Raw genomic sequence first — 18,829 nt, forward strand, 5'->3', positions numbered from 1 at the left:
CAAAATTAAGATAAAAATGGCCAATAATAGTAATAATATAAATAATATTTGTTGCTGCAGAGTGATCCCTCCAACTTTGAGTTGGAGATTGTCCACGTGGCCATAGAATCTGTCGATGATAGCTTCAAAGAGTTTCGTTTGTTTCTATCTGTTGTAGAGGACAAACTTTGAGCTAGATAGCTTAATGAAATTCAACATGCGTAGTGCTGCATCTCCTTACTACATAACTTTGGTTGCACGCCTTCCATCTAGCGGTTTGCAGTAGATCTTTCAGGTTCTCGTAGAGGAAGAATGTCTTGGCATTTTAGATTTGACATGCCCCATCTCTAGACCTGAAGGTAAAGACTGCTTTGTTGATACATTAATCAATTTCACTACTTTTGATGACTATATTTGACATATCACATAGAGACCAATAGTTCGAAGAAGGAGTCAACTCCTTTTTACGTCCACATACCGAACCATTGTGTGCTACCTACCAAGACAGATTGCTTGGCTGGATCAAGTCAGTAATTCCATGGCCTTCCTCTGAGATTGGTTTCAGTGACACAAAGCGTTTTTACATGGTAATATACTCTTATTTTGGTCACTTGCATGCATCAGTTTTGCTTTTGACGTAGTACTAAATTACTAATAAATGTTTTTTTTTTGGTAGTTGAATGAATCTGAGTTGCAATTTGATTGGATTTCTTTGTACGTGGAACTTGCAATTTGTGATTCCCATAGGTGGTTTACAACTGTAAGGTTTATGTTCTCCACTTTGCATATCAATAACATACTTGGTGATGTATCAATAACATACTTGGTGATGATACAAAGTCTTGTTGTTGCAGAAGGATCTCTCCAACTTTGAGTTGGAGATTGTCCAAGTGGCCATAGAATCTCTCGATGATAAGGAGCCCCCAAGTATCAAGTCTAAAGCTGCTGTCATTTACATAGCATACAAGGACTTAGCCAAGGCTAGGACTGGAGAGCCTTATCACTGCCAAGCTGTTGTGAGACGAGTAATCAACGAGGCTACAGGAACATTGAGCATCCAAGGTGATTGCTAGATTGAAGATGAAACGGCTTCAGCTTTGGCGGCTTCTAAGAAGAGATCCTGAATGCTTAGGAGTTCATAAGCTATGGAGTTGTCTAGTCCTAGGTGGTACGTACAAAAACTTTGGACTCTGCTCTTCCCCCACCTAGTTGATTAGCTATTTAGTAATTTAAGACATTTGAAGATGTGTATCAGATGGTAATATTTAACTATTAATTAGTGATGCTTATGTATTGTGTGCTTTTGGTCTCTATTTAAGACATTTGAAGATGTGTATCGGATGTAGTAGTACTTAACTGTTATTACTTATTACTTTGTGCTTTTGGTCTCTCTATTTATGCTTTTGGTCTCTCTATTTAAGACATTTGAAGATGTATATCAGATGGTAGTATTAGTATTAGTATTAATTAGTAATGCTTATGTAATTTTGTGTGTTTTGGTCTCTTTTTTTTTTAAGTATGTCCCTAATGCAATTAAGTTAATTTACTATATATTTTCATTTGCATCATTTATAGATTAAGTTGACTTTGGTATGCATTAACCAATTTTGTGATAGTATGTAATGCCCAATCTAGTCCTAAATCTAAGATTGAGCACTACAGTACGAGAGACATTGATAAGAGCATTATTTCATTAGTTTTCTAACCGTACCTTCATTTCTTAACACCATTTGGCAAAACAACACCTAATTTTTTTTTTTTTTTTTGTCACCATAAAAACAACCCCTAATTAAAACAGCATTTATGTAGACTGATTCTTCCAACCATCGTGCCGTTTTTTGCTTTATAGACTCCACTACACACCGTTTCATATACATGAGACTAGTAAAGCACACAAAACCCCGTGTCTTAGAGAGAGAATGTCCAATCAATCAATCCATCACTAACTATCGTCTTTCTCCAAAAAACATCGCCTTAGACTCCGAGGAAGAGGACGACTTGTCATCCGTCATCCATTGAAAGCATAACTCCTCTCAATCAAAGATCGATTCCGTTCACCAGTCTCCTCTCTTATTGAAAAGGTTCCTTCATTCTTTCTCTTTGTTTTGCTACATTTAGTAACTTCTTTTTTCCTCTGAATCATTTGCTTCCGCTTTGAGATAGTTCTCTCACTTGGATCCTTTCGAATCTTACTCATTAATCAAAAAGCTTATACAATTCAAATCGGTTCAAACTGTTCTTACTCGGTTAAAATCAATTTAAATTAATCTATTTAGTCTAAATATGTTAAATTAAGCAATAATGTTAGTATAAATCTATAAATTTGTTTAATTTATTTTATTTTGTATATCTAATTTTGATAATTCATCACAAAATTTTTATAATTAAACTCAAAAACTAAAGTATGTCATATAAATGTAAAATATATATATAATAGATTAATTATTCGTTAACGCCTAGGCATTGCGTAAGCCTCGCCTAGGCCCCGAATAACCCGGTTAGTCGCTAGTCCTCTAAAAAGCACCTAGTTACCGCCTATTGATTTTTTGAACATTAATCCAGATCATAAAAATACACAAGCAAGAGATACACAAGCAAAAAAAAAATGATTATGAATTAAACTGAAGACAAAATAAACCAAAGAATAATTATTGAAAATGTAAAACAATATCTAACTATAGAATAATAAACACATAATTATTATTATTAAAAGAGAAATATATGAATACTAGGGTGGAAGATCACCACTTGTATTCGATGAATTACATGCACTGGGGTGCACCAAAACTGTGGTACGGTGTTGCGGGGAAGGATGCTGTTAAACTAGAGGAGGCGATGAGAAAGCATTTGCCTGACCTTTTTGAAGAACAGCCTGATTTGCTTCATAAGCTAGTAAGTGTTTAGATATTTGATGACCTGAATCAAAACTTTGTGTTCTACAATCACATAGGACCTGATGTTATGTCCTCCACTGACTTGCACCTGATTTAAAGTCATTTATCTGACCTCATTGTCTCGGTGATGCTCTTTCATGTAGGTTACACAACTCTCCCCATCAAAACTGAAAACCGCAGGAGTACCTGTGCACCGCTGCGTCCAGCATGCTGGAGAGTTTGTCTTGACTTTCCCTCGGGCATATCATGCTGGATTCAACTATGGTTTCAACTGTGCTGAAGCTGTGAATGTAGCTATTAGTGTTTCAGAGGTGAACAGAAAGGAAGTTTCTTCCTACGTCATTCATGGAGTCGCACAAGATGACAAAGGAGAGAGAGAGAGTTTTAAGGAATATTTCTGTTATTTAATAAAGTGTGAGCTATACACACTAAATACATGTTTGATAGCTTATCCGGAACAAACCGGTTAAATGAGTAAAGCCAAAATGTATAACTAAACCATATACATTGTACCAATAATAAACCAATATTCCCCCTCAAGATGGAGCATATATGTTAATGAACTCCATCTTGCTCATAAGATGTCGGAAAGGAGAAGGGTAGAGAGGTTTTGTAAGGATGTCAGCTAGTTGATTTGATGTCCTTACATGAAGAGTTTTCACTAGGCCTTTCTTAACCCATTCTATAACAATGTGACAATCACGCTCCACATGCTTCGTTCTTTCGTGAAAGACGGCATTGTTGGCTATATGTATGGCAGCTGTGTTGTCGCAATACAAAGGTGCAGCTTCCCGAGTCTCAATCCAAAGATCTTCCATCATGTTTCGAAACCAAAGCATCTCTTTAACCGCTTCAGACATGGCACGATACTCAGACTCAGCGGAAGAACTAGAGACAGTGTCTTGCTTATTTGACTTCCAAGTGATGAGTGAAGAGCCAACAAAAACGCATAAACCAGATACACTCTGACGAGTGTCAGGGCATGAACCCCAATCAGCATCCGTGAAAGCAGAGAGCTTCAAGTCTGAACAAGCTGAGTAAAAGAGACCCAAGCCAACTGTCCCTTTAAGGTAATGCAAGACCTTGTAAGCAGCATGAAGATGTGGAGCTCGCGGAGAGGAAGTGAACTGACAGAGCTTGTGGACAGCAAAAGTGATATCTGGTCGAGTAAAGGTCAGATAAAGAAGCTTTCCAACAAGTCGCCAATATACCTCCGCGTTAGGTAAGAGCTCACCATCTTCTATAGATAACTTAACACTGGGATCCATGGGAATTGAGGAAGGCTTACAGCCAAGTAGACCAGTGTCAGTCAATAAGTCAAGCACATATTTGCGTTGACAGATGGAAATCCCTGAAGAAGACCGAGCAATTTCCAGACCGAGGAAATATCTCAGAGTTCCTAAGTCACGTAGCTTAAAGGAGGCTTGAAGAGATTCTTTAAGGAGCGCTGTGGCTTTGTCACAACTACTTGCGATGATGATATCGTCAACGTAGACCAAGACCAAGACCAAGGGGGAATATTTATATCCTTCCTGTGTAGGTTCAGAGAACGGCCCCCAGACGTCAATGTGAAGTAGTTCAAATGGTTGAGAACACAGCTTAGGATGTAAATGGTAAGACAATTTCTTTTGTTTAGCACGATGACAGACTTCACAATGCATCAATCATTTATTCTTTGTCTTTGAAAATCCAAGTACATCAGAGAGAAGTTCTATACGCTCAAAAGAACTGTGTCCAAAATGTTGGTGCCAAATGGAAGCATCTACAACATTATTAGTAAAGGAAGAAGAAGAAACAGGAGCTGCAGCACTTGTATCAGCAACATCCAGGACGTACAGGTTCACAATCCGTTTACCGCTTCCAATCATCGACCCCCTGATAGGATCCTGTATAGTAAAAGAACCAGAATCAAAGATCACTTGAGCGCCAATATCAGAAGTCAGAGAGCTGACACTCAGAAGATTGAGTCTGAATTCTGGAATAAACAGAACATTCTGCAGGGTCAAAGTAGTATCAATGATGATCTGACCGATACCACCAACCTTGAGTGTTGAACCATTTGGAAGATTCACAAAATGATTAACAGAAGTATCAAGGTTATGGAAAGCATCACGTTCGTGAGAAACGTGGTGAGTTGCACCAGAGTCTACGATCCATGTGTGCTTATCAGTGACACACTTAGTGACACTTAGAATTCCAATAAAACTGAATGTGAAAGATGAAAAAAATATACCAGAGTGGTCAGTGGGCTGAGACACAGAAGGAGAAGCAGTACCACGATCAGGTTGAAGCTGAGAACTGAAGTAAGCAATAAAGTTCTGAATTTGGTCCTTGTTCAGCTTGCCAACGAGATTATCAAGACCAGAAACAACTGAGGGTGAATCCTGAACGGCAACACTAGCTGCAACGACAAGAGCCTTTGGCTGCAAAGACCTATCAGTGTTTGATCTCCTTTTCTTCCAACCAACTGGATATCCATGGAGCTTGTAACAGCGATCAATGACATGACCAATGTTTCCACAGTGAGCACAAACTGGTCCAGGTTTCCTTTGAAAAGCATTCACCGCGCCTTGTTGAGAAGCGTTTGAATCACCACCAAGTGAAGCAGACGGAGCAGAGTTAGAAGACATAGGTAGCACAGTAGGCTGAGATGTCCCATGACTAACTTGAAAGGCAGCGGGAGCGATGATAGAATTGAACTGGCGTTGGCTATCATCTTGGTCTAAGATGTTACAAATCTCCGCAAGATCAGGAAGAGGCTTTCTCATGAGAATCTGACTACGAATGATAGAATATTTCTCATTAAGACCAGCCAAGAACTTGATGGTTCTGCCTCGTTCAATCTTAGCTTTGGCTGTACGCTGGCTGAGACAACTCGTTGTATTGCAACAGAGACAGGTTTCAGGAGGTTCTGTGCCGTCCAAGTTGTTCCAAAGGGTCTTGAGAGTAGTGTAATACCCAGAGAGATCCATGGAGCCTTGGCGGAGATCCTGAATCTGTTGAATCAACTGAAAAGTCTGTGGTAGATTCGTCTTATGGAAACAATTATGAAGGTCAGTCCATATCTCAGTCGCATCATCAAACGACAAAATACTACCATAGATTTGAGAGGAAACCGAGTTGAGAAGCCAAGATTTTACCATGCTGTTACAACGAGACCAGATCCGAAACAGAGGAGTAGCGGAATTAGGACGAGGGAGAGACCCATCAACAAAAGTGATCTTGTTCTTCGCATCGAGAGCGATCTTCATCGCAGAGCACCACTGGGTGTAGTTTGATCCATCCAGAGTAAGGGAAGTGATCAACAACCCGGGATGATCGGCGTGATGAAGAAACAACGGCGAGTGAACACTGTCTGGATTCATCACGACGGAAAGAGCGTACGGATCCGGAACAAGCGGGGCTGCAACGGCTTCAGAGTGTGAAGGGGAGCCTCCAGGGTTTGGATTCGAGCTACCGGCGCGTGTAGAACGACCAGAACGGCGAGAACGACGGAGAGCAACCACCATCGTATCGACGAAGCAACACGACAAAAGAAACAGAGATCGACGAAAGGTCACAAAACGGAGCTCAAAAGAAAGAGCAGAAAACGATGTTGAGCTTGTGCTCAACGCTCTGATACCATATTAGTGTTTCAGAGGTGAACAGAAAGGAAGTTTCTTCCTACGTCATTCATGGAGTCGCACAAGATGACAAAGGAGAGAGAGAGAGTTTTAAGGAATATTTCTGTTATTTAATAAAGTGTGAGCTACACACACTAAATACATGTTTGATAGCTTATCCGGAACAAACCTGGTTAAATAAGTAAAGCCAAAATGTACAACTAAACCATATACATTGTACCAATAATAAACCAATAGTAGCACCAGTCGACTGGCTCCCTCACGGACAGATTGCTATAGAGTTATACTGTCAACAGGGTAGAAAAACGTCCATCTCGAATGATAAACTCTTGCTTGGGGCAGCAAGAGAAGTAGTGAAAGCCGACTGGGAGCTCAACTTGCTAAAGAAGAATACAATAGATAACTTGAGGTGGAAAGAGTTTAGCGGAAAGGATGGGATCTTGGCCAAAACACTCAAGGCACGCATTGACATGGAACGTACGAGAAGAGAGTTTCTGTGCAGCTCTTCACTTGCGTTGAAGATGCATAGTAATTTCGATGCTACCAACGAGAGAGAGTGTTGTATATGCTTCTTTGATTTGCACCTCTCCGCTGCTGGTTGCCGCTGTTCCCCGGAGAAGTATTCATGTTTGACTCATGTGAAACAGTTGTGTTCTTGTCCGTGGGTAGCTAAATATTATCTGTTTCGGTATGATATGGATGAACTGAATGTTCTTCTTGAGGCTGTGGAAGGGAAGCTCAGTTCTGTGTATAGATGGGCGCGTCAAGATTTGGGATTGGCTTTAAGTGAACACCTCTCAGGAAGCAAGATGGAGACTGGTGAGGAAGAACCACAAGCAGGTGCACTTTTAGGGAAAGATTTACAGTTGAAAGTAACATCGAGAGAAGATCTAAGTAGAGGGTTAGAAAAGAGGTTACTTCTGAAAGTCAAGGAGGAGCAATTAACACCAAGCCACTGTATGAAGCCAGTCAAAGAAGAAGAAGGCATCTCTATGACAGCTGCTAAGTCCACAAGTGGAAAAAAGAATTCACAGAGTGTACCTGATGATGTGATACTCCTAAGTGATGATGAGCATGACATACCTAGGAAACAAGGTTCTGAGAAAAGAGATGCAGTTTCGTCTGGAAAGCATTTGAAAATACAGGAGAGACCAACCCACGTTTTAGCGTTGGAAGCGCCTAGCAAAACTCCTGTTCCCATGATAGAAAAGCAAGCAATTTATTTGCCTGATAGACAAATCACTATGTCATTGCCTACTAATGACCAAAGAGCAGTGCAAGGGGATGTTACAAGTTCTGTATCGCATGGGGAAGTTAATGCCGTAGTTGATGGTGTTACGAGCAACCAAGATGGTGTTAAACCTACCAGCTGTAAATCCAAAACCTCTGGAGCTTTGGCTATACAGGAAGTGGTTGATGGGATAAGAAGTAACTCAGGGACACCGTCTTGTTCGCAGAACAATAGTCCAGATAGGATCATCCGCCAAAAGGGTCCACGTATAGCAAAAGTCGTGAGGAGAATCAATTGCAATGTAGAGCCTCTAAACTATGGTTCTGTGCTTTCTGGAAAATCATGGTGCAACCGCCGAGCAATTTTTCCTAAAGGTAACATGTTGTTTATGTAAACATATATGCATTGATGATATTTTGCAAAGTGCTTAATGTCTATTCTTCTTTGGTGCAGGGTTTCGTAGTCGGGTCAAGTACATAAACGTTTTGGATCCGACGAGGATGAGCTTCTACGTTTCAGAGATTCTTGATGCTGGACGCAACAGTCCATTGTTCATGGTAAATTAATATCTTTCTTGTCTGAAAAAAAGGTTTCATTGCCTTAGATTATCTTGGTCATTAACAAACTGTGTGGTATGATCTTCTTGTTAGGTTTACTTGGAGGGTGTTCCCAGTGAGGTGTTTGCTCACTTGTCTCCTACAAGATGCTGGGAGATGGTACGAGATAGAGTAAACCAAGAGATAAGTAAGCAGCACAAAGCCGGTAAGCCAGATCTTCCTCCTCTGCAGCCCTCTGGGAGTCCTGACGGTTTTGAAATGTTTGGATATACATCACCTGCAATCCTACAGGTAATAATAGTAAAACCAACTTTGCCTAGAAAATATAAGCTTCATTTGTAAATCTAGTTGACAGATAGATAATCTAATTTGTTAAAACAGGCCATTGAAGCAATAGACGTGAATAGAGTTTGCACAGAGTATTGGGAGTCCAGGCCTTACTCGCGGCCACAGGTTCAGTTCCCTGCAAATGCTCTTCTTCTCAGAGAAGCCAACACAAGCATTCAATCATCAGATGTGAGAAATCTCCAGAAAGCTCCCAGACAACGTCTATTACCTGCTGGAGCGAAGTCTAATCTCAAAGTTCTGCTCAAGAAAGCTAACATGGAGGAACTAAGCTCACTTCAAGAGGTTTTAAGTGAGTCTAACATAGATTTGGTGACCGAACTTGTGAAGGAAGAGATCCAGAAGCGGTGCTGATTTAGTTGGAAGGAGATTGATTTTTAGTGTGTACATACAGAGTTGATGAGGCTCCCTGCACGTTCTTTTTGGACACCCTTGCAGAGGAAACAGGGAAACATATAACCAGAAGCCTGTTTCTTCTTACGTCTCTTGAAACAACAACACAGAGGAGAAAGAAAGGAAAAAGACTTTAAAGGCTCTTGAAACCATTAGTTTTAGACTTTAGTCACTAGTGGGAACTACAACAAGATTCATGTGTGGATTGGTTTCCAGTTCAACATCACACACTAGTTTTGACATCTATTTTGAAAGTCCAAAGTACATTGAATTGAAAGAGATTATCAAAAAATTACTTACCCTTTTTCTAATCTCAGCTCTAGTGGCATCTCTAAACCAGAAAAAATCAATTTCCTTGCAACTGTGAGGGTGTTTCATAATAAAATGGAGGAAATTATAGGGTGATAATTGCATTGACAGATCGAGCGATCCTTATTGTTTACAATTAGATATAACTTAGACAAACAACATTTAAAAAGAGAGAGCATTTTCGGTTTTGCCGGTTTGGTTTAGGCTTGGTTCCTGAATCATTTGCATTGCTTGCTGCCAAAAAAAAAAAAATCAATGCTTATAAATATCAGTGTCACTTGTTTGAGAAAGTTATAAGTACAGAGAAATATGATGAATATTCTTACTTGTAAGCAAGACAATGTGTAATGTACATCACTTATTGTTATCTGGTGGTGTACAACCATTCTTATCCTGAAACCACATTCCAAAGTCAATATTTATATATTAAACGTTTAAACAAATCAAATTCTGTCCATGTGAGACATACCGAGGTGAGTTTCCTGGGAGGACGAGAATGCCACACTCCGTTAGACTCTTGCGCAGTTTCTCAGCAGTAAGTCTTGATCCATCCTCCATATCCATGAATATCTGAATTTTGAGACAAATAATTAATATAATTATTGATAACACAACAAGAGTGTTGACAATGCGCACCGCACCATGTTGGTCTCCGCGGCTGCAACGTTTATTCTAATCCCTTTCATTTGATTCAACCCTTCTGCACATATTTACGTTATTATCTGTTATATATTTCTTGTTGTGGTGAATTCTAATAGTGAATACGGTCAATGAGTGGTACGTACGTACCAGCTAACAACTTTGCCTTCTTGTGGTCAAATTGTAGCTTTGGGAGGTTCTCTTGGAGTGCGACCAAAGCGGCTGCACACAGAACACCTATTTGTCTCATTCCTCCACCTAATGTTTTCCTCAACGTTTTCGCCTTTTCTATGAAAGTATGTGAGCCAACGATTACAGTTCCCACCGGAGCTCTGTAAGCTCAAGAAAAGCAGCTTGTCGGATTGAGAAACAGAGGATGTGTTATGCACAATATAGGAAGTGTGACTTGCTGTTACAAATCGGTTATGAGATGATGACGTGTCAATATCTCATTGGTTCCAAGATGTTACTTTGGCGTGAAGCAAAGAAGATTTGGAAGATTTGGGCTTATCACAATATTTAGGCAACTAGGATATTGTGTTAAGGGTATATAACCTGATTACTTTGTGGATATCGTCGTTAGCCGTTTATTGATTGAAAAGCTAGAGCAAGAGGTTTGTTCTTGAGAGCTTAAGAAAGACGAGTACTTGAAGGTGTAGCTCGTGCTTTCTGTTTTGATAGATTAGGAATTGGTCCGTCTCTAGTCGTGTGTGACTGAGAGTAATTCGGATTAAACAGATCTAGGAAGATTGTTTAACAGATTTCTAATATACAAGAAAGCGTTCTTGGTATCTTGTGTTTTAGTTCTTATATCTGGTAGTCCCTGAACTTTCATTTGGTATCAGAGCGGGACACCTCTGTGGTATCATACACTACTAAGAGGTTGAGATCCTGCGGATTTCATGGACACCATGAAGGAACTATTCGGAATTCATAAACCCATTATGCTGGACAGCTGCAACTTTGGTCATTGGAAGGCAAGGATGCGACAGTTGATCAGAGGAATTGACGAGGATGCGTGGACTGCAGTAGAAGAAGGGTGGTCTGTGCCTACGATGATGACTGATGACAAAACTCTTGCTCCAAAACCAAAGAATCAGTGGACTGATCCTGAAAAGGCAGCATCCAAATTCAACTCCAAAGCTCTTACTGCAATCTTCTCTTCAGTAGATCTGGATCAGTTCAAAATAATCCAGGGATGTGAGTCTGCTAAGGAAGCTTGGGATATTTTGACCAACCACTTTGAAGGAAATACTAGCGTGCGAAGAACAAGGATCGATCACTTAGCTTCAAAGTTTGAAAATCTCCGCATGACTGATGATGAACCAATTGATGGATTCATATCCAAGATCAGTGAACTTGCCAGTGAAGCGTCGGTTCTTGGAAAGAAATATGATGAGAAGGTTTTGGTGAAAAAACTGTTAAGATGTCTGCCTCCACGGTTTGAAGCTTACAAGGCAGTACTGGATATAGCTGTCAATACAGATGAAATGAAATTTGATCAATTATCTGGTATCTTGAAGGTTCATGACCTGGAGAAATCCAATCGAATTTCAAATTCTCAAAAGAGCATCGCCTTTGTATCTGACTCAAACGAACAGGACCGAGTCACAAAGATAGAAGAAAACTTGGGACTTATGGCTCGAAACTTCAACAAATTCATTAAGCGAATGGATAAAGGAGGGAACAGATCAAACTCACGATTTCAGAGGAACGACTCAGATCGAAGCAACCCTCAAAACACCAGGCAAGACTCGAAGAACTCTAAGAAGAAGGAGTTACAATGTCATGAGTGTGAAGGGTATGGACACTTTCGCAATGAGTGTCCACTAGCTAAACGCAAAGAGCTCAAGTGTATTGACTGCAAGGGATTTGGACACACTCGAAGTGAATGTCCCAATAATCTGAAAAAGGACAAGTCACTTATGTGTTTCAGTGATATAGAGTCGGAGAGTGACAGCGACAGAGATGAGCTTCATCTAAACTTTATGGCACTTGTCAGCAAAGAAGAAGAACCAAAACTAGATTCAGGCGTGGAAGAGGATGAAGATGATCTCAACAACGATCTTGAATCAGAATACAAGTCTCTGTTCGACAAGTTTGCTGAACTCAGTCATGAGAATCTACAACTACTCAAAGATAAGGCAATGCTGAAAGCTCAGGTGAATATTCTGGAATTGGAGAAACCTTCTGAACAAGCTACTGAGTTGTCTATCCTCAAGAACTCAGACCAAGAACTGCTATCGTTGAAACGAGCGATGACTGAACAAGAGAGGGTTCAAAAGCAGATTGAGCTGAAGATGAATTGTCTGAATGAGCTACTAACCAAGGAGATGGACAAGAGCAAATTACTTGAGAATCAACTCGCTGACAATCTCAAGAAAGTAAGAATGCTCACGACTGGTACAACAACTCTAGATCAACTTCTCACCATTGGTCAGTGTCCTAGCAGTAACTGGGGATTAGGTTTTCAAGGAGGCACTTCCAAATCTGCGGAAGAAACAGTGTTCGTGAAAGGGAGTTCGAATGAAAAAGAAATTCATACCACGACGAAGGTGCAGATTAATAATCAGAAAGGAGAGAACCTAAAGAAGACTGCTACTACACGACGAGGAAACGGATGCCACTTCTGTGGAAAGCGTGGTCATAATGTCAGATTTTGTTTCTTTCGAAAAAGTCAGTATCAACGTGCATGGAGGATGAATCTTTGTTTTATGGAACCATCACTGTATGGTCATGTGTGGATAGCTAAGAAGGATCTGTACCCAAACTACAAGCAGAGAGCCTTGACTGTTGCACACAGTGAGAAGTCAGAAACACGCACCGATGCAAAGCAACCCATCATCTGCAACTTCGCAACACTATCCACTGAAACTAAGCTGGTAAGCAACGTTGCTTACACAAGTTCTGACTCTAACTCACAGTTTGATACCCCCTGGTACTTCGACAGTGGCTGCTCAAAACATATGACTGGAAATCAGGATTTCTTTGAGAAACTTGAGTTTATCAAAGGAGGCAAAGTGACCTTTGGTGATGGAGGACAAGGAAAGATACGAGGAGTTGGGGAACTGGACAGGTCTGTCTTACCTAAGCTTGTTAATGTCTTCTATGTGGATGGTCTTAAAGCAAATCTCATCAGCGTCAGTCAATTGTGTGATGAGGGGTTAGAAGTAATCTTCAACAGCAAAGAATGTCGAGCTGTTGATGCTAAAGGGAACGTTGTTCTATGTGGAGTAAGGTCAGGAAACAACTGTTACATGTGGAAGCCGTCACATTTATGCTACTCAGCTAAGGAGTCTAAATTGGATCTGTGGCACAGGCAGCTCGGACATATGAATACTAATGGACTGACCCGACTAATTAACGCTGAAGTTGTTAGGGGAATTCCAGAACTTGAAAAACAAACCGATACAGTGTGTGGAGGGTGCTGTCAAGGTAAACAAGTGAAGGTCCAGCACAAACAGATTTCAGAGATTAGATCCAAGGGAATACTCAAGCTAGTACACATGGATCTTATGGGACCTATTACTCCATACAGCATTGCAGGAAAAAAATACATCTTTGTCCTAGTAGATGATTTTTCCAGATATACATGGGTGGACTTCCTGAGAAATAAGTCTGACGCGTTGGAGAGCTTCCGTATCTTGGCCTTGCAACTTAAACAAGAAAAGGGTGGCATCGTGCAGATCAAGAGTGATCACGGAGGTGAATTTCAGAATGAGGAGTTTGATAAATTCTGTCACAGTCAAGGAATCAAGCATCTATATGCAGCTCCTAGAACCCCACAGCAAAATGGAGTAGTTGAAAGGAAGAACAGAACTCTACAGGAGATGGCAAGAGCTATGCTATGTGGAAACAGTGTGCCATCCGGGTTTTGGGCAGAAGCTATAGCCACTGCATGCTATGTCATAAACCGAGTGTATGTCAAACCTAACACAAAGACTACTCCGTATGAAGTTTTCAGAGGGAAGACTCCGAACCTTAGTCATATGCATGTTTTCGGTTGCCTGGTCTACATACTCAATGATAAAGACCATCTTGGTAAGTTTGATGCAAAAAGTGATGTAGGTATGTTCCTCGGATATTCAACTAACAGCTCAGCATATAGAGTGTTCAATCAGCGTACCAAATTCATTGGAGACAAAGTAAATGTCGTGTTCGACGACAGTATTGGTTTCTATCAAGCTCGAGTCACTCATAAGATTGAGAGAGTTACACCACCAGCTGAAGCTTCCTCTGACGTAAGGGTCAAAGAAGAATCAGAAGAAGAGGATGAACAGTCTGAGGATCAGAAAGTGGATCTGAATCAAACTAAAGTGCATAAGAATCATTCTTCAGCTGATGTGATTGGTGAAGTGTTTGGTGAAAGAGTCACACGCAAGAAACATATTGATTTTCAGCAAATGGTCAAGCTTGCGTGTTTCACAGCTGAGATGAACGAACTGGAGTGTTTTGTCTCATTGATTGAACCAAAGACGCTTCAAGAAGCTCTGAACGATGAGTTTTGGACAGAATCTATGCACTTGGAGCTTGAACAGTTTGATCGATTACAAGTCTGGGAACTGGTACCACGACCTGATGGTGTGAATATCATTGGCACTAAGTGGATTCACAAGAATAAGACCGATGAGAAAGGAAACGTGATCAGAAACAAATCCAGACTTGTGGGACAAGGTTACACACAAATCGAAGGTGTGGATTTTGACGAGACTTTCGCGCCAGTTGCTCGACTTGAGTCAATCAGACTGCTGTTTGGAATGGCTTGCAATCTGAAGATCAAACTTTATCAGATGGATGTGAAAAGTGCATTTCTGAATGGTGTACTACAAGAAGAAGTCTACGTCACACAACCTAAAGGTTTCGAGGATCCTCACTTTCCAGATCATGTTTACAAACTCAAGAAGGCATTGTATGGACTGAAACAGGCCCCTCGAGCATGGTATGATCGTCTGACAGTGTTCCTTACTCAGGCTGGATTTCAAAGAGGAGGAGTTGATAAAACCCTGTTCATTGGAGAGAATGGGAGAGATATCCTCATCATTCAAGTATATGTCGATGATATAATATTTGGAGGAACATCTCAGTCAATGGTTGATGAGTTCGTTAAGACGATGACTTCTGAATTCGAAATGAGCATGGTGGGAGAACTGAGTTACTTTCTTGGACTACAAGTCAAGCAGTTAGACGATGGAATCACAGTCTCACAAAGCACATATGCAAAGAATCTCATCAAAAGATTCGGTATGCAGACGAGCAAGACAACCAATACTCCGATGAGCACAACTACAAAGCTGTCGCGAGATGAGGATGGGAAACCTGTTGATGAGAAACTGTATAGAGCCATGATAGGGAGCTTGCTGTATCTTACCGCGAGTCGACCTGACTTGTGTCTAAGTGTCGGCATTTGTGCTCGATACCAGGCTAATCCAAAAGAGTCACATATGAATGCAGTAAAACGGGTTATCAAATATGTGAAAGGTACATTGGATTTTGGTCTTCATTACACCTTTGAAACTAACGTGAATCTTGCAGGATTTTGTGATGCTGACTGGGCAGGTTGTCTGGATGATCGTCATAGTACTTCTGGCGGATGTTTTTTCTTGGGAACAACTTGGTGGCATGGCACAGCAAGAAACAAAATTGCGTCTCTCTCTCAACTGCTGAAGCTGAGTATATTGCTCTAGGAAGCTGTTGCACTCAATTACTTTGGATACGCCAAATGCTCGTTGATTATGGTATCATCTCTAACCCTATGCTTGTTCACTGTGATAATATGAGTGCCATAAACTTGTCTAAAAATCCGGTTCAACATTCACGCACCAAACATGTCGACATTCGACATCACTTTGTGAGAGAGTTAGTTGAGATGAAAATCGTGATTTTGGAGCATGTATCTACTGAAAGACAACTGGCTGATCTATTCACCAAACCTCTGGACTACAACATGTTCCTCGGCCTTCGAAAGGCTTGGGAATTGTGAATCTCTGAATAAGTCATGTCAGAAGAGGAGAGCATGACAGTTGTGTATATGTGTTACTGCTTGTCGATATGCCACCACAATCACAAAACTCTGAGTCAACAAGTTCGATTGTGCAGCTTATTTCACCTGTCTCCTTTACAGTAAAGTCATTTGATTCACTGGTGAAAGACACTCATCTTGGATCAAGATGCTACAACATTTTCGATCTGAGCATTGATCACTGTCTGGATTGAATGAGGAAACACAGCAGAGACTGAGTGAAATTTGGGTAAGAAGAGTGCCCTGGATTACTAAACAGAAAAGAAAACAAAAGGCCCTGAATGATGGACACTCGTAATGGAGCTGGAGGACACAACTTTCAGACTCTAATTTCGATCACTGTCTGGATGGGGCAGGGTTGATGTCAACTCTGATTGGTAAAATAAAAAAAAAATGTTTTCTGTGACAGCTACTCGGCTGAGAAATAGCTACAGATCAAGGTTACAATAACTGTCGAGTTGGAGAGACAGACACACAAGAGGTCTACACTGTGTTTCCAGACCATACAAATGGCTATGCTGCAGAAGTTCAGGTGTGAGTGAGCTGCATGATAGGATCATGTCTGTGACAGCTACTCGGCTGAGAAACAGCTACAGATGTGGGTTGGTCTCACTGATTCTTTATCAAAAACTTCTTGGTGGCTGAGTACGAGTGGGAAGCAATCTGTGTCTCTCTCCTCTGGACGCTAAAAGACATTCTGGAGTATGTCTTCTGGCAAGGTGCTTTAGTTGCTGTTTCTTTTGTGTGCTGCATTGCGTGCAAGGACATGATTACCAATCTCACAAATTCTCTTTCTCACAAACTGAGGTGCTGTTGATATTGGGTCTAATGTCTTGGGCCTAGTGCTATTGTTTCTAACGGGCTTGGTGAGTGTGATTAGGGTTATTTTTGAGGATTGTATGATGCAGCTGTCTTCAAGTGTCACATCTCTCTCTATCTATCTCTCTCGCCGGCGCACTCGATCTCTCTCACTAGCAACATGCAACCAACAAGGAGAAGCTCGCGGCTCATGAAACTGAAGAATGTCGAGACTACTCCGATGAACCCACTTGACCTCTCTTCTGGGTCATCCTCGCGCAAGCGGAGCCGCCGTCGTGTCTCAGCTGGTGACACTGCGCCTCTACCCAAGAACGTTGAGCTTGAAGTCGAGTCTCTCTCAGATGGGGAATCCTCAGACGACCACTCCGACGAAGCTCCGATGGCATCAGACACTCCTCCGAATCGCTCCAAGAACAGAGATTTGAGGAGAGTCGGAATGTGTATCAAACTAAAGCTCAGTTCTATCCAGAGCTTATGCGACCTAAAAGGATGCCAATGACTGAACGGTTCTTCTCAATCAAGGCGACTGAGCGCTTCAGAGAGCTCCGAGGGCGGAATTTCATTCCTCAGCAGTCTATCTCCCTCACGGACGAGAATCTCTCTAATGTCAGAAGAATTGTGATCGGGGCAGGCCTGATTCATACCCTCACTGATCTCGACCCTTATCAGCCCAATGTAATCCGCGAATTCCTTGCCAATCTTCCGGAAGCTGAGGAACGAGACGATGGTGGTGTAGCGGTGTATGTTAGAGGATCGCTTGTTGATTTCTCTCCGAGTCTGATTAATTCGATGTATTGCATTCGGGGTTTGAAGAAGATCCTAACTGGATGGATGAACGTCTTGATGAAGTTTGTGGTTTTTTCACCGATGGACGAATAAGACGAGGTGAGAACATGAGTTCGAAGTATCTCACAGCTACGAATCAGGTTCTGTACAAGCTCGTCTGCTCGCTCGAATTGGATTCCCACCAGGAACTACACCTCAATGAACCAAAGGCGACTCAGGTTCATCTACATGCTTCATCATCATGATGGATTTGACTTCGGGAAACTCGTCTATGATCAGATAATTGCAATGGCAGCGAACACTCAGACAGAGAAGACTCGGTGTATCATGTTCCCTAACTTGATTCAGCAGGTCATCCATTTTCAGCGACTATAACTCCTGACTTGCTTCATGATGAGTTCACTGGAACACCGAAGCTTGTTGTCAAGGATGTTAAAGCTGGTCGTGGGTCTGGAGCAGACTCAAGTGCTGCCAGCCTTGAGGACGACATCAATCGCGCCATTGCGGGACTCAAAGCCATTCGAGTTCGCCTGAGGAGTAAGGGAGATGCACAGTGTTTGTCTTATTTCTACTCTATGTCTAACGAATGATTTTTCTCTAAATGTGCACCTATGCAGGGGAGACTATGAGCAACATGTTGCTCATCCAGGGGTTGAAGAAAACGATGAGCAGGATGAAGATGAGGAAGACGCGTACGCGTAGGATGATCATGTCTTATTGCTTAATGATACTTTAAGTTTTAATCCAGCTTGTACTATTTAAGACTCAGACTATGTGTTTCGACTATGCTTTTATCAATTCCGTGTGCAACTTATTTAAAAATATGTTCTCAGTTGATGATCACTGGTTGAGTAGTTTCTTTGTCTTGGATATGTGTGCTGCGTGGATGTTTACATTGCAGGTTGCATAGGTTGTCACATTCAGATAAAAAGGGGGAGAATGTAAGCTCAAGAAAAGCAGCTTGTCGGATTGAGAAACAGAGGATGTGTTATGCACAATATAGGAAGTGTGACTTGCTGTTACAAGTCGGTTATGAGATGATGACGTGTCAATATCTCATTGGTTCCAAGATGTTACTTTGGCGTGAAGCAAAGAAGATTTGGAAGATTTGGGCTTATCACAATATTTAGGCAACTAGGGTATTGTGTTAAGGGTATATAACCTGATTACTTTGTGGATATCGTCGTTAGCCGTTTATTGATTGAAAAGCTAGAGCAAGAGGTTTGTTCTTGAGA

At 41.3% G+C, this 18,829-nt stretch overlaps 3 protein-coding genes across 3 annotated transcripts; 1 reads left to right on the forward strand and 2 right to left on the reverse strand.

Moving 5' to 3' along the window:
- Window positions 1-4,519: 4,519 nt before the first annotated feature.
- Window positions 4,520-6,623, reverse strand: LOC106383124. Its single transcript, XM_013823251.3, has 2 exons — window positions 5,107-6,623; window positions 4,520-4,759 (listed from the first exon to the last, which is right to left on the reverse strand). The coding sequence occupies exons 1-2, from the start codon at window positions 6,380-6,382 to the stop codon at window positions 4,725-4,727; spliced, it is 1,311 nt and encodes a 436-aa protein (XP_013678705.1). The 5' UTR covers window positions 6,383-6,623; the 3' UTR covers window positions 4,520-4,724.
- A 15-nt stretch (window positions 6,624-6,638) lies between these two features.
- Window positions 6,639-9,326, forward strand: LOC106383281 (putative lysine-specific demethylase JMJ16). Its single transcript, XM_013823402.2, has 5 exons — window positions 6,639-6,668; window positions 6,793-8,101; window positions 8,181-8,284; window positions 8,378-8,575; window positions 8,666-9,326. The coding sequence occupies exons 1-5, from the start codon at window positions 6,639-6,641 to the stop codon at window positions 8,981-8,983; spliced, it is 1,959 nt and encodes a 652-aa protein (XP_013678856.2). The 3' UTR covers window positions 8,984-9,326.
- On the reverse strand, window positions 9,323-10,254 carry LOC125591669 (low-specificity L-threonine aldolase 1-like). The gene is made up of 5 exons (XM_048766266.1): window positions 10,121-10,254; window positions 9,973-10,031; window positions 9,801-9,901; window positions 9,658-9,724; window positions 9,323-9,565 (listed from the first exon to the last, which is right to left on the reverse strand). Exons 1-5 carry the CDS (start codon window positions 10,218-10,220, stop codon window positions 9,494-9,496), a joined length of 399 nt encoding a protein of 132 aa, XP_048622223.1. The 5' UTR covers window positions 10,221-10,254; the 3' UTR covers window positions 9,323-9,493.
- Window positions 10,255-18,829: the final 8,575 nt, after the last annotated feature.

This window comes from Brassica napus, chromosome C8 (assembly GCF_020379485.1).
Source record: "Brassica napus cultivar Da-Ae chromosome C8, Da-Ae, whole genome shotgun sequence".
Classification (NCBI taxonomy): Eukaryota; Viridiplantae; Streptophyta; class Magnoliopsida; order Brassicales; family Brassicaceae; genus Brassica; species Brassica napus.

Coding starts and splice junctions, on each gene's coding strand:
- LOC125591669 (XM_048766266.1), bottom strand. CDS start 10,220: ATGAGACAAATAGGTGTTCTGTGTGCAGCCGCTTTGGTCGCACTCCAA. Junction 10,032..10,120: donor GAAGGCAAAGTTGTTAGCTG/GTACGTACGTAC, acceptor AAATATGTGCAG/AAGGGTTGAATCAAATGAAA. Junction 9,725..9,800: donor CTCCCAGGAAACTCACCTCG/GTATGTCTCACA, acceptor ATGTGGTTTCAG/GATAAGAATGGTTGTACACC.
- LOC106383281 (XM_013823402.2), top strand. CDS start 6,639: ATGTTTGATAGCTTATCCGGAACAAACCTG. Junction 6,669..6,792: donor GCTTATCCGGAACAAACCTG/GTTAAATAAGTA, acceptor TACTGTCAACAG/GGTAGAAAAACGTCCATCTC. Junction 8,102..8,180: donor CCGAGCAATTTTTCCTAAAG/GTAACATGTTGT, acceptor TCTTTGGTGCAG/GGTTTCGTAGTCGGGTCAAG.
- LOC106383124 (XM_013823251.3), bottom strand. CDS start 6,382: ATGGTGGTTGCTCTCCGTCGTTCTCGCCGTTCTGGTCGTTCTACACGC. Junction 4,760..5,106: donor TCAGCCCACTGACCACTCTG/GTATATTTTTTT, acceptor TTTACTATACAG/GATCCTATCAGGGGGTCGAT.